The following is a 23,701-nucleotide window of genomic DNA, read 5'->3' on the forward strand; positions in this document are numbered from 1 at the left end:
TAACACCACTGTGCCCCCCCCGGCCCACGCTCGGCATCCATGGCTACAGACGTCTTTGTTCGACTTCAAAGAAGGCGCCGGACGGGACCGTTCGGTAGCGCCTCCGACGGACGACCACTTGACCCTCAGACGTCTGAGATGGGGGAAAACGACTTTTGTGGATCGCTCCGGCCGCAATCATCCGGGGGGGTTCCATCAATGAGCAACAAAGAGAACAGAAGGTGATGACGGTGGTCTTTTGGTTTTGCCACTGCCATGAAGGACTTTGTCGGATTTTTGGCCGGGCCATTCGCCACCTTAGAAAAGGGCAATGGCGGAAAAAAACTCCGAACTACTATCTAGGCTGCTGTGGAGAACGGAAAAACGCAAAATGATATCATTGAAAACCCACATTTCAGTTTAAAAATGGAGAAATGGATAAGTTCGTTATCAGATCAGTTTCAATATGAAAATATTTCCTCTGTATATAGAACAATATAGGCGGCTCAGTGGGTCAGCTGGTCACAGTTCTGAGGACCCGGGCTCGATCCCGGCCCCGCCTGTGTGGAATTTTCATGTTCTCCCCGTGCCTGCGTGGGTTTTCTCCGGGCACTCCGGTTTCCTCCCACGTCCCAAAAATATGCAATATTAATTGGACACTCTAAATTGCCCATAGGTGTGATTGTGAGTGCATCTTTTTGTCTCAATGTGCCCTGCGATTGGCTGGCAAGCAGTTCAGGGTGTAACCCCGTCTCCCGCCCGTTAACAGCTGGGATAGGCTCCGACACTCCCCGCGACCCTTGTGAGGATAAGCGGCAAAGAAAATGGATGAATGTGTGTGTGTGTAAGATCACCCTAATCGAATAGAACCCCAAAATTGATTGATCCATTGTGATAGTTCCAATACTTTTGTGACTACAGTCCAACTCAAGAGCTCTCAACCAAATGCCCCCCCCCCCCTCCATTGCTCCGCATCGGTGAACTTATCCCAACGTGGGGTGATGACAGCACACATTCCTCTCTTTTTGATCTCTCATCAAAAGACATTTTCAGGTCTTAATCCCCGTCCCCCCCCGCCCCCCTCAATCCCGCCCCCTAATTTTAGCGCAACTTCTTTTTGCTTGAGGAAACTTGCAGCTTCTCGGACTGTACGCTGCGCTCACTTCAGACATTTAGTTTTAGAATGTTCCGGGATCGAATGAGATGTGTGTTCATCCCACTCAATCTCTAACATCCTATTGGCTTGAAGTTTTAATTTTTGCCAATGTATAGTCCATATATATATATATATATATATATATATATATATATAGAGACACCCACACACATATATTTATATATATAAACACACACACATATATCTCTACACATTCTGTATATATACATATATATACACAAACACGCACACGCAATATACACACACACACACACCACACACACACACACATACATACATATATATATACACACATAATACATATACATATATACACACACACGCACATATATATATATATACATATATATATATATATATATACACACACACACACACACACATCTACACATTACGTGTATATATATATAATATATATATATATACATGTATATGTATATACACGCATACACACACACACTTCCACACATATACATATACACACATTCACAATGTGTATACACACACACACACACACACACACACACACACACACACACACACACACACACACACACACACATCCATCCATTTTCCTAGCTGCTTATCCTCACATGGGTTGTGAGGAGTGCTGGAGCCTATCCCAGCTGTCAACTGGCAGGAGGCGGGGTACACCCTGAACTGGTTGCCAGCCAATCGCAGGGCACATCGAGACAAAACAGTCGCACGCACAATCACACCTAGGGGCAATTCATGTTACATGTTTTTGGGATGTGGTAGGAAACTGGAGTGCCCGGAGGAAACCCACACAGACACGGGGAGAACATGCAAACTGCACACCGGCGGCTTCGGGACCCAACCCAGGACCCCAGAAGTACGAGGCTAAACGCAAACACATACGGAGTATATCCCATTATTTGAGTGTGGTTCTACTGTCAGGTCATAGAGACAGTTTTAGCAAAAAGTGATATTAAAAAGTTGCTCACACTCCCAAGAGTTATTATTATTATTTTTTTAAACGTTACTTCCCACCACTGTAAATAAATGCTCAGTAGGCCATAAAAGGTCATCAGTCGGCAATGAGTCATGGTGTGCAATTTAAACGCAAGCCATGATGATAGTCATTCTATCTAATCAAGTAACACAAACACACAGCTGCTTTCACCGTCAGGACACGGAGCCCAGTATGGAAACAAGCCCCTCTCGCCCACTCGCTTTTGTGGACCCGAGGGACGGCGGAGCGAATTTCGAGGTTGGCGCGGGGCCGAGTGAACGAACGCCATTCCTTCTACGCATTCCTCTGATGCACGCCGTCCAATTTGATCTGCTCACTCGGACGCGGGCAAAGACACAAAGGAGCTGCTGTGTCGGGGGCGCCCCTCGGGCCCCCGGGGCCCTCGTCGCAGGTGTTTATGCCGCAGGGGGGGCCTCGGCATGAGGTACACCTGCACTGTCTGATGAGAGATCGTTTGAGAAAAACATCAACAAATATGTCGCTTTGAAGAGAATAATAATCATTTTTGATTGAGTCACGCTTCATTTGCGGACGTTTTTTGTGTTTTGGCCCCATTAAGCATTAAAAAAAGATTACGCTGATTAAACATTCAGCATGTTAAAATACATTTGTAAACTTATAAGGCTCACCGTGTAATAAATGTCTAATAACGCCTGGTAGTCTCTGACGTTTTTAAAATACGACAATTATCTGTATTTAACTAACTACTCTTTGATGTAGATGTCCTCGTTCTTTGCACAATTTTTAATTCGCTTAGGATTTCCATACATACATAATAAATGGGCATTATTTGACATTTAAAAACTATTTTACTTTTGATGAATACTGTACAAAAGTTCCCAATTTTATTAGTTACACATACCCTACACTATTCTCTTTAAAAAAAAAACACATACTTGTACTGTAATATCAATAATATTAATAACACTGCGGGCATATTTCATGAAGGCGTTGACTCATGTATTTTTTATTTTTATTACAATTAAAAAAAAGTCTTCCTATGGGCCTTACATGATTATCTATCTGCCTCTTAAAAAAATAAAATAAATTTTTTGAGCAATAGCTGTCTTCTGAGCACAAAAAGGGACAGCGCTTTAAAACGGGCAGGCCAAAAACTGATACATAGAAATATGAGTCGCAGTATTTTTGCATTGTTGTGTTTACGAGGACCTCTGCTGGTTAAAAGTGGAAATCCCCAATCGGGGGAGAGAAAAGATAAGAAACGTCGGAAGTTCTGTAACTGTTGCACTTGTCTGTTTTGTTTCTTAAAAATTAAATAAGACGAGCTACTGGATCGATGTTGCACTTGCATGAAATATGAAAAATTCAAGATGCAATATTTACATATTGGTCATACTCTTTACAGGCGAGAGTGAACAGGAGCTCGTCACAGACGACGTTGGACACTGTGCTGTCATAATCGTAAATATTTTTCATTTTATTGCGCACACGATTTATTTTACTCGACCACCATCCATTGATTGGAAAATACTCTGCAACTGTGTCACAATAAATGAGAAAATGCGCAAATGAATGATGCATTTCACAGATTTCAGCAGAGGCGCCAGAGCACTCCTTTTGTCTTTGCCGTTTGCTGTGCTGCATTTTGTCTCTTCCTAAATAGTTTTATGGTGATGAAATCATATTTGTTTGTCGTTGAGATGGTGAGAATTCTCTGTTTCGCAAATTTCAAACTCGAGGCCCGGGGGCCATATCTGGCCCGTCATATCATTTCATGTGGTCCGCGTAAGCAAATCATGTCCGTCCCCTTCATGTTCTTTGTGACCAAAGTGTAAAATTTCTTTCACTTTTAATAACGTTGAGAAATTGTAAGCATTTTAAGACCAAAGTAAGGAGTCATAAGAATTGCAAAATTTGTAATACTGAGCCAAAACACACTAGATGACACTTTTCATTGACCAGGGGACAGAAGCTGAAATGTAAACATTTATTTCAAGTCCATTGACAAATCTCCAGCGCATCGATCATCTAATAAACACCAACGCAGGCTTTTACACACTCAAGGACAAAGAAGTCACAGCAACAACAACGAGGTGCTTTTACCCCACAAGACGCCTTCCGACCCACCCGAGTGCAAACTTGACGACGTTCGGCGGACCGAAAGCTTCGACGAAACGTGCCCCCCCCTCCCAGTTTTTGTTGTGCTCATCCAAAGATGGATTCAACGCTTCCTTGCTCCTTCTCCCCCTTTACAACTCCACAGAATTCAAAATAAATACATAAAAAAATACACGACACCAGAAGCTACTGTTAGCGTTTACGACACCATTAAAAATGCTGTTGGTGCATTTTTATTTATTTATTTATTTTACCTTCAACAGGTTTCCCTCTCCTTCCTCCTCCTCCTCATCATCAGTGAGATGTTGCTCTCCTTTTTTAAATTTTTTTTTTAGAAAATCTTCCAGGTTTTTTAACTTTTTTTTTTTTATCCACATGAAAATGTGATTAAAGTGATGCTAACTTTAATCACATTTTTTATGTGACTAAAATGGTAAAAGATGTTTAAGAGCATGAAAGTGCCTTCAAAATAAAACGCCTCACGGATTAATGCGATGATTTGCTTCCTTAAGTTTTGACGAAGAGGTCGGGGAAGTTTGCACGTGCAATGATTTTAGTCGAAAATTGTACAAAAAATAAACATCTCACAATTTTGAATATCAATTTGTTGATCTGTTTCAATTAATAGTCTTTTTAACATATACAGTACATACATTTTATTGGGAATTACAGATTGTAATGTATTGCACTGTAATTGCCGATGTATGAAAAGTATTTATGTATACTATATGTACAGGGTGTCCCCCTGCAAAATTTTTTTGACACACTTTAATGATATTTGTAAATTATTTTACATGTTAAAAATTATTAGAATTCTAATAAACAAGTTTGCAATTATTTAAAGTGCGTATACATTTTTTGGGACACTCTGTATATATATATATATATATATATATATATATATATATATATATTTATATGAATTAATTTACTGTAAACATTTTTACTATTTTATATATGATCGCTATTGGAGGGAAAGCTCCCGTGTCCAAATTTGGCAAATTTAATATTAAAAAAAATGTAATGCAAATCATGCAAGCTATATTTTGACCGCTTTTGACTATCATTCCCGAAGTTTTATTAGAAAAAAAAAAGATGATTTTCCACTAACTTTCGGGAGAAAATCCTACTAAATGCTGACGAAAACATGTTTGTGATAACTGCGTTCTACTTTTATTGGAATTTTTATTGGCGGATGGCACCGGCGTCAACAGAAAAGAGGCAAGCGAAGCCGCGTTAGCATGGCGACGTCACGTCATTCAGCGTCCTATCATCCAATCGCTTCACCAACTTATGAGCTGCACTTAATCGAGCTGGGTGCTTCCAGGCTAAATGATTTAATTCAGGGGAACATTTGATTCCTTTCAGTTACCGTAATTCCCGGCCTACAGAGCGCACTTGGTTATAATCCTCGGTACACAGATAGAGTTTAACGTTAGCGTGGGGCTAGCATTAGCGCACCTTGCTATAAGCCCGGGTATATAGAAAGAGTTTAACGCTAGCGCCGCGCTAACGCTAGCGCCGCATCACCGCATAAACCGCACGGTTGAAAGCGTGTGAAAAAAAGTCACGGCTTGTTGGCCGGAAATCACGGTAGTTAGGTCGTCACTAAGCACTGAATCATTATTTGAACACAACGCAGATTAAAAATCCATTTCGGCTCAACTTTTTTTTTTTTTAAGGCGTCTGTCTGACATGTTTAAATGACCCAAGTCCAAACTTGCATGTTTGAAAAATCACAAGATGAATACAAAACATTAACGCCTGACCTTCTGTGTCCAATAAAATGCGCAAAATAAACTAAAAAAGGTTGGATTGATAAACACTAAACGTAGTTCGAGACCTTGACGGGATCTTTTCAACACATCAGAGCGAATTAGTAGGAAATTGCACAAATCTAACTACCTTAAAAGATCAAAACTGGACCATTTTCAAAACACTCACAAATATGGCAAGTCATTTCTACGAAGATGGCACTAAAGATATACTTAATTACTATAATACACTCATTTGGCAACAGACGTTTTCTTTTATCATCTTATTTTCGAGTCATAAATTCAGAACATTCAATATATACCCCCCCCTCCAAAAAAAAAAAAAAAGTCACCATCATAACCAGTTTCATCCAGCATGCGAGCTGATTTTTGGACATTTTTTGTTTGTTTGTTTGTTTGTTTTGAAAGAGTTAAATAGTAATTTGTTGGTAATCGAAAAAGTATAACAGTCTTAAAACGATTAAAAGTAACTTTAAAAATTTACTGAATGGAAAATTGAGCAACGTGTCATGTTTCACAAGGAAATGACACAAAAATGGCAAAGACGCCGGTTCCGCAAACCTTCCAAAAACATTTTGCGACCCAAAAAGTGGTTTGGATTCTGTAGTGGTAATAAATGAGCAATAATAATGTTTTAATTCCCATTGATCGAGTTGGAATTTTAAACAAAATGAAGCGTTTGAAGTCATTTTAGAGTATTATTATTTGCACAAAATCCTACTAAATTCGACAGGCTGTTGACATCTATTGAATTAAAAAAAATGTAAATAAATAAATACCGCATATATAAAAAAAAAAAATTAAGATAGCATGCACACATGATGACCGCGTAGTAAGAAATTGCACGAAAAATACATACAGCACAATGATGCACGATCCTTAAAAACATTTTGCTACAAAAACACTTCAAAGTGCTTTGGATTATGAAATATGAACAAGTGTTATTCATTCGTTAATATTCCACAATCCAGGACATTCATCAATTTAAAAAAAAAAAAAAAAAAAAAAACATTTTGCACAGCAAATTACTTTTTGGACAAAATCTTACTAAAGTCTCATAACAGGCTCCTCGCTAATTTGTTGACATTTAAATTTAGCGTACTTACGAATACTTTGATATGAATCCCATGACAAATTTCACTCAGATGAAAGATTTTCAGAGATTCTCCCACAAAACTTTTGGACCCTGAGCTGTGGCGTGCGACGCTTCCTCCCACGTACCCACGGACACGAACACCATCGCAAACGCACACACACACACACAGACACGCACACACACATGCGCACACACACGTGAGGTAAAGATTCAGACTTTAACTGAGTGCTACTTCCACCAAATACTTTGGACTTCTATCAAATATACGACAAAGACAACATAGCGAAATCGTGTGCGGGATGAAGATGAATCCTCATTTTGGTATAGATACTAAACAACGAAAATTAAATAAAAAAACAAAACAAAACAAAAAAAACTACTGTACTGTAAACATCAAAATTGTAAACATAGTACCAGTACAAGAGTACAGGTGGCGACGTGTGGTCAGAGAACATCGATATGCGTTGGCCCAGGGCTTTTTTTTGTTTGTTTGTTTTTTTACTCCTCCTCCATGGACTTCTCAATCTCCTTCAGCCTGCGGACAAACTCCTGAGCCTCCCTGTCGCCCGCCCGAGCGTCCAGCATCCGCATGATCGGCTTCTCTGCACGACGGGGAGCGGAAAAAAAAAAAAAAAAAAAAAAATCCATGATCCCATCACCCCGTTTGACAGGAAGTCTATACTGTGCAACATTGGAACAAGAAGACTTGAACGGTTCAGAATGACATTTCAAGGAAAGAAGCCCCCGAAGAGCCAACTGATAAACCAAAGACCAAAATAGACATGCGATAGAATCACCCATTAAATTGTCTTAAATGTTACTTCAAATGTTGCCCGTCTGTATTTAACTCATTCACTGCAAGCTGATTTCAACGCAGAGTTCGTATGAGAGCGTTTTGACTCATCTTTAAAGAGACACAAAATATACGGTAAGGAAAGACGAGACTCTCTCCTTGCGCTAAATATTGTCTTTGCTTCGAGCTTTTTCCGTTTTTTAGCAGTATAACATGAGGTGCTTACATATGGAAGTACAGTGAAGAAAATAAGTATTTGAACACCCTGCTATATTGCAGGTTCTCCCACTTAGAAATTATGGAGGGGTCTGAAATTTTCATCGTAGGTGCATGTCCACTGTGAGAGAGAGAATCTAAAAAGAAAAATCCAGAAATCACAATGTGTGATTCTTTTAACGATTTATTTGTGTGATACAGCTGGAAATAAGTATTGGAACACCTAAGAAAACCAATGTTAATATTTGGTTCAGTAGCCTTTGTTTTCAATTACAGAGGTCAAATGTTTCTTGTAGTTGTTCACCAGGTTTGCACACACTGCAGGAAGGATTTTGGCCCAGTCCTCCAAACAGAACTTCTCTAGATCAGACAGGTTTCTGGGGTGTGGCTGAGAAACACGGAGTTTCAGCTCCCGCCACAGATTTTCTATTGGGTTTAGGTCTGGAGACAGTCTGGGCTACGCCAGAACCTTGATATGGTTCTCACGGAGCCCCTCCTTGGTTTTCCTGGCTCTGTTTTCGAGGAATTGTCATGTTGAAAGACCCAGCCACAACCGATCTTCAACGCTCTGACTGAGGGAAAGAGGATGTTCCACCAAATCTCACAATACATGGCCGCGGTCATCCTCTCCTTAATACAGTGCAGTCGTCCTGTCCCATGTGCAGAAAAACACCCTCAAAGCATGATGCTACCAGCCTCATGCTTCACAGTAGAGATGGTGTTCTTGGGATGGAATTCATCATTCGTCTTCCTCCAACCACGGTTAGTGGAATTATGACCAAAAAGACAGGTGTTCAAAAATGTATTTGCAGCTGTATCACACAAATAAATCGTGAAAAAAAAATCATACATTGTTTTAGATGATCTCTCTCACAGTGGACATGCACCTACGATGAAAATTTCAGACCCCTCCATAATTTCTAAGTGGGAGAACCTGCAATATAGCAGGGTGTTCAAATACATATTTTCTTCACTGTAAATAAGTACCACCAGGACTTGAATTTGAAATGTAAAGTGATCACATTTTCAATAGTTGTATTTCAGTGTAACTTTTCAATGTCAACAATTCAACTGGCTACAATTCGCTGCAATTCGACGGTGAATTTTTGACAGGGAATTGTAGCCAGTTGAATTGTTGACGTTAAAAAGTTACACTGAAATACAACGATTGAAAATGTGACCACTTTACATTTCAAATTCAAATCCTGTTTTCTGGGGCATTTTAAATTTAAATCTGGGTGGCACTTATATATTTCCATACTTTCACTCTAAACACTGTTTTCTGACCAAACAGTGGAGGAAAAAAAGGCTTTTTCTGAAATATCAAGTAGAACAGACGAAGACTAAGACAGGGCTTTTGAGTGTCGGGTGCCAAAACGTGTCCGATTTCCATCGTGTTGGCGTTTCCCTCCCTTTTAAACCGACGTGACGAGTCGCGATACAGTTTCTAATCGTTGCCTGCATGTACTTAAGCGTTGGGATTACAGTGAAAACTCGCCTTACTCCAACCAGGAGAATAGAATTCCAATATTCAAATGCAAAAAAATTCAGTCGTTTAAAAGTTTTCATTATGGAAATCAGACAAAGCGCTTGCGTACCGCTGGGTTTGCTGCGCGACAGATGGAGGATGAAGGGCTGCACGCTCTTGCCGGCCGGCGTGGCGTTGGGCCTCCCCGGCCAGCAGAAGTCGCTGAGCGGGGCCACGGCCTCGCCGGCGAAGTCGTTGGTGGACAGCCAGTCGTAGTCCATCACGGTGAAGGTCAGGCAGGCGAATCTGTGCCTGTACTGCTCGGGACTCACGTGGCTGCGCCGCGTGGATCGGGATTACTCGTGGGGCAAGCCGTTCCTCGGCAATTTTCAAACACAGTGCTAGCCTAAAAGCCTTAATCGTCCATATATATATATATATTTATTTATTTTTTTAAATCAATGCAATTTAAAAAGACGGAATTCCGCCTATAAATTGAAAAATCACGTCTGACCACTACAACCACTATAATACACATGTAATGCAGGAAGAGTGATCCTTAATTAAGTAGCCAAAGATTTCAATGCTTTTTTTTTTTAATTACCTTTAATTTATAGTCTTTACCTTTCTTCCCCTGCTCGCTATTGCTCTTTCGTCTTTATTTTTTTTGCGCTAAATCTCATATAATCCTCCGACTGATGTAACGTTGCTAATAAAAGGTGGAGAGAAAGGCTAGGAAGGAAGTGACCTTTGCAAAGACGAAATTAAGCAGTGAAGCAATAACAGTTCTAAAGCGCATAAGCCGCCCTGGCGTGACCTTTAAATGACACGAGCGGGAACAAGAAACTCACAAGTAGAAGAGCTCATCGAACACGGGGTGCAGCGTCTTCAGCTTCACCTGCGTGCGCTGGCTCTTGGCCAACGGGAAGAGGTGGTGCGGACACAGCTCCACGATGACGAACGGGTCGCTCAGGCCTTGACGTCGGCCATCGGTGAAAATTAGAATGTGAAGCACAAAAAAAAAAAAAAACTCCAAGGTACACACGTAGCATTTTGGATCTCGACTGATGGATGACGAAAAAAAAGGCCTTGGTGTGACGGTCTGAGCGTTCCCCCGTGCTGAAAAGTCCCCTTGGGATTAATGCTCATGTGCAGAGAATTTTGGGAATTTTTCTACTTCCGTGCCAGTCTGAAACTTCCCCATCCATGCTTCTTTCGCGTGTTCCTTTTCACTCCGCACGTCTCACAAAGCCGAACACAGCGAATGAAAGAATACAGAAAGAAATGCAAATGTATTGTTTGTTATTTATCAACTGGAAAGGACATTCCAGCATTGAACAAGAATCAAGGGAGGATTGTTCGGGCTCAGTCATTAAGGCACATTTGGGATAGTGAAATTAAGTGTCATACCACCTGAATCCATACCCAAACAATCCTCTATTGATTCTTGTTCAATGCTGGAACGTGCTTTCCAGTTGATAAATAATAAACAATAACAAACATACGTTCGCATTTGTTTCTGTATTCTTTCATTCGCTGCATTCGGCTTTGTGAGACGGCCAAAGCGAAAATGAACACGCGGAAGAAGCATGCATGGAGAAGTTTCAGACTGGCACGGAAGTAGAAAAATTCCAAAAATTCCCCAAAATTCCACGCGCATACGCATTAACCTGAAGAAGACCTTTCAGCACTCGGAGCGCTCAGACCGTCACACCGGTGTGGCCGATTTAGAGCGCCTTGTTGTTTTTCGCGAGTGCGCGCATGTCATGGTAAAAAAAAGTGGGAGGGAACGCCGGCAAATCAAGGCTTAACATTCAGTGACTGATTTGGTCGCTTAAGAGCGCCTCGTTGTAGCAGTGTGAAAATCCCCCGTCATGACTCGGTGCAAATCTATTCCAACCACTATTAGGCTTTATATTCCAATTTTTTTTTTTTATTATTCAAATTTGGCAAGGTTGTTAACAACATTTCTCTGCGGCGTGACAAATTTACTTTCTCTCTATAGGGGCCGCAAAAATGTGCGATTGTAAGTATATAACGGACATTTCCATGTGCAGATCCGGATAGTCAACTACGTGTCTAGCCTGCTAAAAACAACGGCACGGTTTTACCGTTCGCGTCCAGCGCCATGATGTCGGCGGCGTGCAGGATCTCTACGGTCAGCCTCTGCTCCGGAGCGTCGTAGTAGCACTTGACGCTGATCCGACCGAAGCGGGTATGTTTGAGGGTTTTCTGCAAAGCGACAGACACAGACAGACACACACACAGACACACACACACACCACACACACACACACACACACACACACACACAGGGTCTCGTCAGGATATCTCACGGCCCCAGTACAGGAATATGGTATCGGTGTAAAAGGTTTATACGACACCTTTCCCGTGAAACGCGCAGTGGCGGGCAACGAGAACGAGGGTCCGGCGGACAGATCGATGGCCAGTGAGCCGGAACGTACCTGCAGGGAGATCTTTTCCAGGTAGTACTGTTCGATCAATTCGAAGGAGGAACATTTGTTCAGCTTCAACTCCTCGTCCAGGGCCTTCGGCGGACATGTTTGCGTGGCGGAAGAAAGCAAAATGTTCTTTCTTAGTTTTTTTGGTCTTGTTTATTTACACGCACCCCCAAAACTAACAGTGAGGCTTGTGCAGTGGCACCTGCCCTGATTAATAATCTTTGATTTTTGTAACTCATATGAATCAAGTTTATATCGTGACTATTAATAGTCATCGCTATTCATTTTTAAAATTTTAAACAAATTTAATGTTGCAAGTTATCGTGTTAAATTTACTTTTTAATTTTTTTTAATTCACACGCACCTCCAAAACTAACCGTGAGGCTTGTGCAGTGGCGCCTGCCCTGATTAATAATCTTTGTTTTTCATAACTTGTATGAATCAAGTTCATATCTTGACTATTAATAGTAATCGCTATTCATTTTAAAAATTTTAAACAAATTTAATCTTGGAAGATACCATACTAAACTTACTTACTTTTATTTTTAATTCTTTTTTTTACATTTTTTCAAATTTAAAAAAAATGTAAGGTCGCCTTTCGATCCTTCATATTTTACTATTGTATGAAAATACAAATACCGTAATTTCCGGCCTACAAGACACGACTTTTTTCACACGCTTTCAACCCTGCAATAATTATTCTGTCGCATCAGGATCTTAAAATGCCAGACCCGTGAGTCGGCTGGAGGACCCCGGCATGAAAGAAATACTCTCTAACAGATTTAGACACATTGGCCAACAACAGAAAAAGAGATGACCTTGTAGTCTCCGGTCTTCATATCTTCAGGGGACAGACCGTTTTCTTGAAGGAATTGCAATAAGGTCTAAATACGCAGAAAAAACAAAACAAAAAAAAAAAAAAACAGACACAGTCATACAAACTGAACGGTACGTTAATCTCCGTGTGTTAAAAAACTGCACTACAGACCTCCACCGTGTACTGGAAGCGGTTGTAGAACTCCACCTGAACGCCGCGGTTCTCTGTGACCGAGTCCAGGATCATGCGCAGGAGCAGCTCCCACAGGCTCTGCAGAACCCTAAAGAATCAAGCAAACAACCTCTTTCATAATGTCCATCAAAACGGACCAAAGAATGCCTGCCCGCGCAGAAACTGTAAAACCGCACACTCAAATAATCTTTATCTGCTTATTTATGAAAATGTGTCTGGGAGCAAACTCGTACCCCATTTTGACAAATTGCAAATGTCTCTTAAATGTATGATTTGTATTTTGTATTAACATCGTGTGATTTTATGATTCTGCGCTACCTTTGCAAATCACTGCCAGCCCACACAAGCACAAACGATTGGTGAAAAGCAATTAGGCGGAAGGTATAATTATAAATCATAATGGTTACGCTAATCGCACATTGTCCCTGCTAGAATGCAAACATTTACAGGGAGGCGGGAGGCGGTAATCACCGGGTGAGGTTGTCCTTCAGCAACGTGTCCGCGAGGATGACCGCCGTGTCCTGCAGGTACTTCATGAGGGGGGCCACGGCCTGCGGACGGCGAGGGTCACGCGCGGCAGGGGATTGCGACAAATTTGAAAAGTTTGAGGGCTTACGTCGTCGTTGTGGATGGAGTCGGGAGACAAGCTGATGTGCTGGATGCAGCGCCGCAATTCGGGGACCATCTGTGTACGCACAACAATGTCACGTGTCAAAAAATAATTATATATATATATTTTTTTCAATTTTTTTGGGGGGGTTGGACAAATGATTAGGTTCATTAGGTCTTCACTTTAGGGAGTTCAACTTTCCCAAATCGCCATTTTCAATAGAATTTCTGCAGAGATGGTATAGTTGCCTTATTTTTTTTTTAAAAAGACAACATTTACCTAAAAACATTTTTTCCATTTAATTTCTTTTAAATACACACAATATTACCTGGCTTTGGGAAAAAAAATAAAATTTCCTTTATTTACAACAGTCCACATATTTGGGTGGTCAAAGTTCTATTCGGGCAATTGATATGAATTTAAAAAAACATTAATTTGTATGCATGTCTACTAAAGAAAAAAAAAAAAATCATATTTACAGTATCTGTTCATATTCTCGGTTGAATAAATTACCATTTGAAGTTAATACACCAACTAAAAATTAAAATGCCAAATACTTAAAAACACACAAATACATCATCCAACAATACAACATTTAATTGTTTTTGTTTGATGTTTATTTTGGCAGCTAAAGGTCAACTGGGAGTGGCAATAAAGAACTTAACTCCTCTTTTTTTAAAAGACAAACTGCTTGTTATTGTGAAGTGAGTCAAATTATCATCATATCACGTCTCAGATTTTTGCTTGCAAGTCAAAGTAAAGCAAAAACTGCTGAACGGCGACTCGTGCCTTAAAAAAAGGGGGGTCACTAATACATCAAGGCCCCCCCAGTATGATGAAAAAGATGTTGGTTGCGGTGTGCTTGCACCTTGTCCGTGAGCATCGCGAGGAGGTGCTTGGCTTCCCTCTGCAGGTCCAGGTCCATGTTGAAAAGCTGCCCGTTGAGCGCCTTGAACACCTGCTCCTTGCCCTCGGCGCCGCACGACTCCTCCATGGCGCGCTCCACCCCGAGCCAGTCCAGGTCGCGGGGCAGGTGACCCAGGAAGACGCGTACGTGCTCCACGTCGTTGAGGGCCACGCACAGCTAAGCGGGAAGCGAGGAGTAGGAGGAGGAGCGCAGAAGGAGGGAAAAAGAGAAAGAAAGAGAGAGGGAGAGAGAGAGAGAAAGAGAGAGTGGAGGCGCAGAGAAGGTCGAAGGAAAAGAAGCAGGTCTAAAAAGAGAGCGGGGTGCCGCTGTGAATGACCAACAGGCAACAAATTGTCTTTTTTGTGTTAATGCAACGCCATAATGTGATCCTCCTGCTGGGGCAGCGCCCACGGGGCCCTGGCTGCCATTTGGCACGCATGTCAACACTCCTCCCTGCAGGCGTTACCTGCACTATGAAGCTCTTGTGGTCCCGGCTCAGCTGGCTCCTCTCAATCTTGCGCGTCAGCATCTCCGAGTAGTACACAGCCTCGCTGCAAAAGTTCTGAGACAAGCAGGACTGGGGTTACTGATGTCATGAAGTTACAAAGCTGGAAAGTTTATATGAAAAATGAATTGGGGGGGGGGGATTGGCAAAATATACTATATTGGAACTCAAGTACAGTTCCAATATAGGATACATTGGAACCACTGTACATATCTCATAGTATAAATACAAGCAGATTCAGTGAATAATCAATTTATACTTTTTCCCTATTCTATTTTACACTTTTTTAGTTTTTAGTTCCATTTCCATTTTATGCACGTGAAATAATTGAATTCATTGCATTATCTCCTCATATCAATTTTTTTGTAACTTATATACATGTAAATAAATTCCCATTAATTCAGACTCCTACATATTCCATTTTAATTTTAAAATATATAAAATACAATAATTGAAACATTTTTCTTCACAAAAGTATAAAATGTATTTTTTTTTTGCAAAATATTTGATATCTAGCCACAATTTTTTTTATTTCTCGTGTATTTTTTATGTATGCACAATTTATTACCTTTGATTGATGTCTTATATTTATTTCATTATGTTTTATATTCTTATTTTCCACAAAAAACAACTATTGATTAAAATGTTTTCTTTTTCATTTGCGGTGTGTAGATTTACATAAACAAATCTTTAGCATATTAAAAGCTGATGTGCACATGATTCGTCAAGCGACACTCACGTCTGTCAAGCGGGTGACGAAGATGAAAGCGCCCGCGGAGTCCGGCCAGGCCAGCTGGAGCCAGATGTCTCGGACTTGTCGGAAGCAGGACGTCACTTCCAGCGCCGAGGAGCTGTGCTTGGCCTGCTGCAACGCTTCCATCTGAAAGTCATCCACAGTGCGTCATCGGAACCGGCACCTTGGAGATGCCGTGTGCCACGGATTCAAAATGGAAGCAAATGGGGGTACCCACGTTTAAGACGTCCGCTTCCTTTATATTTATTGATATTAATTAGAATTTCACATTTTTAAACAATCCGTTTTATAATAATAACAATAATAAAAGCAACTATAGGCCTTAAACGTAGCATTAATTTCAATGTATTCATTCCAAAATTACCTTAGTATTAATACATACAAACATAAACTTATTTTTATATTTAAAAAATCTTTTAAATGCATTCCCATTTATTCAATTTTAATCCTTTTTACATTCATTTTTTGAAGTATATGAAATATATTGGCATTCACTCACACACCAAAATATCCATCCATTTTCTTTGCCACTTATCCTCACGAGGGTCGCAGGGAGTGCTGGAGCCTATCCCAGCTGTTAAAAGGCAGGAGGCGGGGTACACCCTGAACTGGTCGCCAGCCAATCGCAGGGCACATGGAGACCAACGACCAATCGCACTCACAATCACACCTAGGGCAATTTAGAGTGTCCAATTAATGTTCCATGAGGAAACCAGAGTACCCGGAGAAAACCCACGCGGGCACGGGGAGAACATGCAAACTATACACGGGCGGGGCCGGGATTGATCCCAGAACTGTGACGCCCACACCAAAATAAATAAATACAATTCCTATCAATTGCAATATCCAGTTCAACCTGATAGTTTTTACAAAATCACCGTACAGATATGGTGACAGGTTCAACATAACAGCGACCTTTTGACCTCAGTCATCCATGAAAACAACAAGGTTATTGCTTTGACGTGAGGCAACACCTCGGGATGTTTGCGCAAGGATAGGAAAGAACATTTGTTTCGGGAAGAGCAATGAAAATGAAAAAGATTGATGCTCGTTGCTAGGTCACAGAGAAGCAATCACGAAACGTGGTCTCAGTGGAGCGAGTGAAGCGGAGATCTATCACCATGGTTACCCGGCTCACGGACCCAGTTCCAAATCAGGGGCGCGGTGCCTTACCTTGTCCGTGTCCACCGCTTTGCAGATCCTGTCACATGACCTGTCGTGAACAATCTGCAGGAACTTGTGAATGGACGACTTGAACCAGTTGTGGAACACCGTCAAGGCCAACATCTTTGCGTCTCTGCCGAGGAGGAAGATGAAGAAAAAACACAACAAACAACAAAAAGATTACTCGTGGTACGCATAGACAAAAGAAATGAAAGTGAGTTGGAGCTACGACCAACTTGAGGGGAAGAAACTCCCGGAAGCCTTTGAGGCTCTTCAGGGACACGAAAAGCTCAAAGACGGTCTCGCCCATCGTCTGCGTCAGTCTGGAACTTTCCTGCTCCAGAGTGCCGCAAAGCCTCTCCATGGCCACGTTGACATCATCGGCCACCTGTAAGAACAACAACACCATCTAAATTCCAAGTCGTCATTTGCACGGTCATGAATGAGTAGCGAATTTCAATCAAAATCGCTACTCTTTGTACTATTCCCAAAATGGAGTCATGAAACTGTCCAACAAATGGAAATATCCAGTTTGATTATTTGACTGATTACTTTGGCGCCTTGTTTAGTCCAGGTCACAATTTTTGCGGGGTTTGGAGATTTTGTCCCAACACCGGAGAAGACAGCTGCCGGATTTTGGCCTGTGCATTTTAAAAACAATCGTTTTCCTTCTACAAAAAAACCCCCAAAAAAAAACTGTGCCAAAAGGGTTCTTTTTAGCTTCAAATGGCTTACTATAACCAGGATCCCTAGCAGCATTGGGGCCACGGTCTGTATTGTGCTGGCATCAGCGTTGTGAGATGCATAAATTCACGATGACTTCCAACATTTCCTTCTACTAAGCTTGCTAGTTAACATAGCTGCTAGGTAGCAGTTAGCTGGCTAGCTCTCATCAATCATCTGCCACGATGTGTGGGATGAACCTTGCTTAGTACGACTTCATGATGCGGGCCATTACATACCACTATGGCTATAACTGTGCATGCGCAGTCAGTCAAAATGGCGAAGAATATAATCGACCGTCAAGCCGAGCCGCCCCCGTTCAAAACAGGCTGTCTTGATCGAGGCTGAATAAAGGTTAAAAAGTCTCCTGTAATTCTTGATCCTTGGGGTATTTCGACAAAAGCATGTCACTGGAAACTGGAAAATTGTCTTTAAAGTCTCCCTTTAAAGGAGCCCAAGCTTGTGGGGACTTACCAGCTTTTCCAGCTGCCTGTAGGTCACGCTGAAGAAATCCACTTTGACCGCGCTGCGGAAACAAGTCAACACCAGGAGTTGAATATTAATGAAAGAATATATAAGCCAGCGTTCCGGCTTGGAGTGCACCTGTAGAAGAGTTTGTTGTAGATATTCTGAGCTCTCTGCATGTCTGCGCAGACGGCGTCCACCACCACGACCATCTTTTTCAGCTGCTCCTCCAGAGACTGCATTGAAAACGCGCATGAATCTTCTCATCCTTGACAGGAAGGTCCAAAATAATGCCTTGCGCACATACCCCGTCTTCTGGCTTGTACTGCGCGATTAAGCTCTCGTACCACTCAGAGGTTCCTTTCTGTCGAGGAGGTGGGGGGTGGGGGACCATTTACACCAGCGGATGATTAAAATCGAACTCAAACTAATTAAAAGGACTCCAGAGCCCGAGTCCGCTTCCTCGGTCGTTACCTTCACGGCGGATGTGATGTCCAAGTGCAGCTCGTTACGCAAGGGGCAAACGCTCTTGAACGCCCGCATGTTCTGCATGTAGCCGATCCCTCTGAAACAGGAAGACCGCCGTTTCACTCGATATATTTATTACGTATTAGACTTAAAGTGGACTGTATGTATGCGTAGGATGTTGAGTAAAATCTCTCTCTGAAGTGTAAATGGGAAAGGATCGATGCATCCAGTTCATTTTTCACTGAACAAATCTACTCACCCCATAAATAGATCTATCGGGAGAAAAACAACCTTTTTACCTTGATGTTCAGCAGAAATCATGTCCGACATTAGCAATGTATCATTATTCAACTCTCAAACGGTTGGACCGCTTCTGGGTATACAGTGAAGAAAATAAGTATTTGAACACCCTTCTATATTGCAAGTTCTCCCGCTTAGAAATCATGGAGGGGTCTGAAGTTTTCATGGTAAGGTGCAAGTCCACTGAGAGAGCGATAATCTAAAAAGAAAAATCCAGAAATCACAATGTATGATTTTTCTCTAGGGAAGATCTGTGTGGAGGAGTGGGCCAAAATCCCTCCTGCAGTGTGTGCAAACCTGGTGAACAACCACAGGAAACCACTTTGACCTCTGTAATTGCAAACAAAGGCTACTGTACCAAACATTAACATTGGCTTTCGCAGGTGTTCAAATACTTATTTGCCGCTGAATCACACAAAATATCATACATTGTGACTGGGTTTTAGGATCTTGGGGAATTTTTAAAAAAAGAGCATTAATAGGTAAATATTTCAGAACATTCACTGACATTGATGACTTTAGAAGTCAAACATGCATGATAAATACAAAAATGTGATAATTCTGAAGTGAGCTCTGACCTGGGCCACCGCAGCAAATTGGAGACTATGGAATAGAAAACGCACCCTGTTGAATTTGCTTTTGTGAAAAAAAAAAAAAAAAAAAAAAAAGGAGCCGAGAAACAGAAAGTGTGACGTGTGTTCCGTGCGGAGAAGAAGTCCGGTGGGTGGCGGTCTCTCGGCGTGAAAAGGTCAGACGTTCCCTGCAATGACGAGTGACGCGATGCGATGTGATGTCACGCGACGCCGGGGACGTTACCTCAGCATGAGCTCGTAGCGCGTGACGGCGGCAGCGCTGGTGCAGGGGAAAACCTGCCGCATGTTCTTCATCAGGCACAGGCAGTGCTCTGTGTACAGCCTGAAGCTGTCTGACAGCTGCCTCTCCTGGACACAGGAAGCACCCCCGGGTTACGCGCGGATCCGTTTTTTTGGCAGAACCAAAAACTTCGATGAATGTCAGTGATGAGCTGATGAGGTGGACGTTTTCAGGTGATGACCCCTACGCCCTGCCGCGCCCCCCCATTGTGGTGCCCCCAGATGGAGAACCTACCAGGTCTCCCCTCACAGAGGGAGGGTCCCACTCTGCATCGATGGCCCTCAGGAGGCGCAGCAGCAGGGAGTAGCACACCCGCTGGGTTCGATGATGCCCGCTGTAGCACTGCCAGCGACTGAGGCAGAAAATGCAACCTTTTAGCACGTTAACTGCGGGTTTTATTGTCACTCTTGTACAAAAGAAACTCACATTATGGCCTGCTGGAGACGGGTGAGATCCGTCTGCACAGCATGGTGAGTCAGCACCGTCCACGCCGGGGGGCTGACCTGCCCGTTCCAGTTGTACGGCTCACGCTGGCAAAACGTGTGAGGGTGACGCGTCAAAATACATTCAAGGGGATGCATCACGGAAACGTGACCTTTTATCTGCTTGTATACACACAGTCGGGTTCTGAGGAAATGCCTGGCGACCCATTGAGTGCAAAATTAAACAAGTACCGTAATTTCCGGCCTATAAGCTGCGACTTTTTTCACACTCTTTCAACCGTGCGGTTTATGCGACTAATTTGTGCATTTTGCCGCAAGGGAACACTGGAGCGGAAAAGGTAAGAATGCGACCGAAAATATGTGCTGAGGAAGTGACTTTTACCCGTTTAGTGCTACACTAGCGTGTTACTGCCATGCCTCACTGATTTTTACCAGTATGTTTTTTTTTTTTTTAAACCGGCCCGGTTAGCGCAGGGGCGCTAGCGTTAGTACACGCGGCAGTGCTAGCGTTAGCGTTAACACTGCAGCCTTAGCCCGGCGGCGCTAACATCAAACTATCTGTGTACCATCCTTCTTTGTAAATGTCTCATGTTTCAATGTCGGTTTTAATGTGGGCACTTACGACTTATACACGGCTGCGGCCCATGTATGTACCAAATAGTATTTCCTTTAAAAATGTACTGGGTGAGGCTTATAACCAGGTGCGCTCTGTAGGCCGGGAATTACGGTAAATCTTGGACACCCTTCAAAAAATTAATGAATTTCAGGGTGAGATTTAGATTTTTTCAGGGCTACATTTAGTGTGGCGTTAAGATAATGTATAGTGAAGGTTAGGTTGAGGTTTGTATTCGAAGTAACAAAACACACAATTAGAATGAAGATGATAAAAGGTAAAAGCAGCAAACGTACCTTGACATGAGCGTGCTCATGCTCAACAATCTTACACAACAGTTTCTTGTGGATGGACAAGTTGGATTCTTTTTTCGACAGCGTCGTGTCTCTCTGAGGTCAAAAACGAAAAAGCGTGAACACCTTCCCGGAAATGAGAGGCAAGGCTGCAGACGTTCGCCTCGCAAACCTGGCTTGTGAACAGCTTCAGTATCAGGTGACATTCGCCCTGCACTTTGGAGGCGCTCGAGCGAGGCTCCAGTTTGAACCAAGTGTCGAAGCCGCCGACGGGAATCTCCTGTCAGAGCGGGAGAAAAAAAAAGGAGCCCGATGAAAAGACGTCTGAAGGAAACGCTTTGAATTTATGAAACATCCGAAATTTTCTCACATTTAAAGAGATGTTGATGCATCCCAGGAAGTCGTCGGCATTCTCCTCTGAGCCGGACGACGACGATCCGTTGGCACGCACTGATTTTGCAATCTGCTTAAAATATCTGACGAGAAAGAGGTTTCATAGTTAGTTAAGCTCCTTTGTATGTCGGTCCATTAGTAGTAATAGTAGTTTTTATTTTAACATCCAATTGCTAGAAGAATTCACAACAAGCATTACAATTTCAGGTATGGCCACCGAGCTGACGCTAGTGGTAACGCAAACAAGGCCGGTTAAATTTAAAACTTACGGGTAAATATCAAGGGTTAGCTAACCCTAACCCTAAACCGCAGGATTGAAAGCGTGTGAAAATAGTTCAATCTGCGGCTAAAAAGTATAGCGTCAAGAGTCTCTGTCACCAAGATGCAAAATTGCAGTTTGTGAATGTTCAACAAAATGATATGTGGCACCTTTGCAGTTTTTCCATTGCAGCGTGTTGGTAAGGGTGTGATGTCAATTGGTGGCAGATGTGAACCGCTAACTGTAATTTGTCCACTGTGGTCAAGTTGAGTAGCATTTGGCTGCATCGCCTGGTGTGCGGCGGGCATTTGGGATTCGGGGTTTATGTTAAGATTGCATTATCCAAGAGGCAGCCCTTCGTCTCGCTCAATCAAGCTGGTCAAAGCAGATGGCTGACACCGCAGTGTTTTGGGTCTGCTCTTTTTTTTTTTTGGCATAGTATTTTGAATGAGTACCAAAGTAGTAGTAGTACCTTCCCATTCCTCTAAGTCCGCTGACTTCATTGAGCTTTTTGCAGGCCTCGGCCACCGAGACGTCGTCATCGTGATCCCTGGAGAGGAAAAAAAGAGAATGAGCAGAGGGAGTCCCAGCTTCCTTCTTTTTTCAGTAACAAGAACATCAATAATCAAATCTCAAGATTACTTATTATGTGTAATTACTATGTATACAGTAAATACTTTTTTTTTTTTTTTTTACATACAACAAAAATGTTATTGTGGCCGATAGGTAGCAAGATAATATATGTCCTCCATGTGAATAGAGTCATATTCTCCCCTGAAATAAAAAAATAAATAATGCCAGTTTTGCACTCTGCAGCTGACTCATCTGCTACTTTTATTCAACATACCACAGTATGTAGTGTATTGTACAACAATAAACACAATACAATAAGAAGGGCAAAATGGATTGAATCAAAAATAATTTCATTCCTGTAAGCGCGCTAATCTTACCAAATGTCCAAATGTAGCAAGTCACTGTGGACGTCATCCACTTCACTGAGGATGCAAAAATAGAAGAGAAATGCTCAGTGTGCGCTCGTGAATGTTTGACGTGAGATCATCAAGTGGTCAACTCACAAGACAAAGTGCTCGTCCCAGACCGGGTTGAGGGTCTCGGGCTTGACCTCGGTCACCTGGATGCACCTGGCCGGAAGTGCCTCCTTGGTGCTGGAGCGTTTCTCCAGCTTGTCCTTCCTTTTCCTGAAGCTGAACTTCCTCTCCTTCTTCTCCTCGGACTCCCTCGGGCTCTGGCCCTCCAGGATTCCCAGCATGCAGTAAGGGTCGCTGTAGCCTGGCCGCAGTACAGATACTTACGACCAAGTTGAGCCCACGTGAACGCTTACGTTTCAGTGACACGAGTAGAGGGACACTCCAGTTTCCGGGTATCCAAGTCCTATTGACTATCGCAGGGTCCGTTTCCATGTACAGGTGACACATAGCTGATGAAATTTATAATTGCATCTTTTGAAGTAAGATTTGGAAGAAGAACTTGGAACCTTGTCTCAGATTTCTAATCAGGTGCAATTTTTTTTTCACCGTCGGCAACCACAAAATGTATTTTAGCAACTGCCATTTGTCTTCTAGGGATGTAAAACGCGCCCTTGCGAGACGCACATGCCAACCCTGCGTGCACTCAACTCAGGTCCGTTTGTAGGCTTCAAGTCATTGTGAAAAAGAACCAGGAACGGGCCCATTTTCTTGTCAACCAGTCGGTAATATGTATCATTACCACCAATCGGATTAGAGTGGAAACGCACTGACCGCAATCTCACACTGCCGAAGTGTCCTCGTAGTGGCCATGCTCGCGTGTTCCTAATAAAAAATGTATTTGTTGTTCGCATCCATCCACGATGTGATATCGCAACTCTTTTCCTTTCCCTCGTC

At 42.4% G+C, this 23,701-nt stretch overlaps 1 protein-coding gene across 3 annotated transcripts in view; it reads right to left on the reverse strand.

The window, feature by feature from the left end:
- Window positions 1–5,197: 5,197 nt before the first annotated feature.
- The window catches only part of baiap3 (BAI1 associated protein 3), a 39,271-nt gene continuing 20,767 nt past the window's right edge, over window positions 5,198–23,701 (reverse strand). The window contains exons 9-35 of one of the 3 annotated variants that reach the window (XM_061847359.1): window positions 22,895–23,108; window positions 22,769–22,813; window positions 22,291–22,368; window positions 21,537–21,642; window positions 21,339–21,446; window positions 21,170–21,262; window positions 20,244–20,347; window positions 20,052–20,169; window positions 19,761–19,885; window positions 18,651–18,741; window positions 18,484–18,540; window positions 18,315–18,412; window positions 18,186–18,237; window positions 17,225–17,376; window positions 16,998–17,121; window positions 15,810–15,950; window positions 15,032–15,127; window positions 14,527–14,742; window positions 13,665–13,733; window positions 13,520–13,599; window positions 13,028–13,136; window positions 12,858–12,923; window positions 12,043–12,126; window positions 11,689–11,809; window positions 10,429–10,552; window positions 9,708–9,913; window positions 5,198–7,702 (exon numbers count right to left, since the gene is read on the reverse strand). In XM_061847359.1, the coding sequence (XP_061703343.1) occupies window positions 7,599–7,702; window positions 9,708–9,913; window positions 10,429–10,552; window positions 11,689–11,809; window positions 12,043–12,126; window positions 12,858–12,923; window positions 13,028–13,136; window positions 13,520–13,599; window positions 13,665–13,733; window positions 14,527–14,742; window positions 15,032–15,127; window positions 15,810–15,950; window positions 16,998–17,121; window positions 17,225–17,376; window positions 18,186–18,237; window positions 18,315–18,412; window positions 18,484–18,540; window positions 18,651–18,741; window positions 19,761–19,885; window positions 20,052–20,169; window positions 20,244–20,347; window positions 21,170–21,262; window positions 21,339–21,446; window positions 21,537–21,642; window positions 22,291–22,368; window positions 22,769–22,813; window positions 22,895–23,108 (2,981 nt within the window). In that variant the 3' untranslated portion in view covers window positions 5,198–7,598. Of the gene's footprint in view, window positions 7,703–9,707; window positions 9,914–10,428; window positions 10,553–11,688; window positions 11,810–12,042; window positions 12,924–13,027; window positions 13,137–13,519; window positions 13,600–13,664; window positions 13,734–14,526; window positions 14,870–15,031; window positions 15,128–15,809; window positions 15,951–16,997; window positions 17,122–17,224; window positions 17,377–18,185; window positions 18,238–18,314; window positions 18,413–18,483; window positions 18,541–18,650; window positions 18,742–19,760; window positions 19,886–20,051; window positions 20,170–20,243; window positions 20,348–21,169; window positions 21,263–21,338; window positions 21,447–21,536; window positions 21,643–22,290; window positions 22,369–22,768; window positions 22,814–22,894; window positions 23,109–23,701 lie in introns of those variants that run through there. The other 2 variants (XR_009798961.1, XM_061847360.1) reach the window with 2 other exon arrangements.

Source organism: Syngnathoides biaculeatus, chromosome 16, assembly GCF_019802595.1.
Source record: "Syngnathoides biaculeatus isolate LvHL_M chromosome 16, ASM1980259v1, whole genome shotgun sequence".
Taxonomy (NCBI): domain Eukaryota; kingdom Metazoa; phylum Chordata; class Actinopteri; order Syngnathiformes; family Syngnathidae; genus Syngnathoides; species Syngnathoides biaculeatus.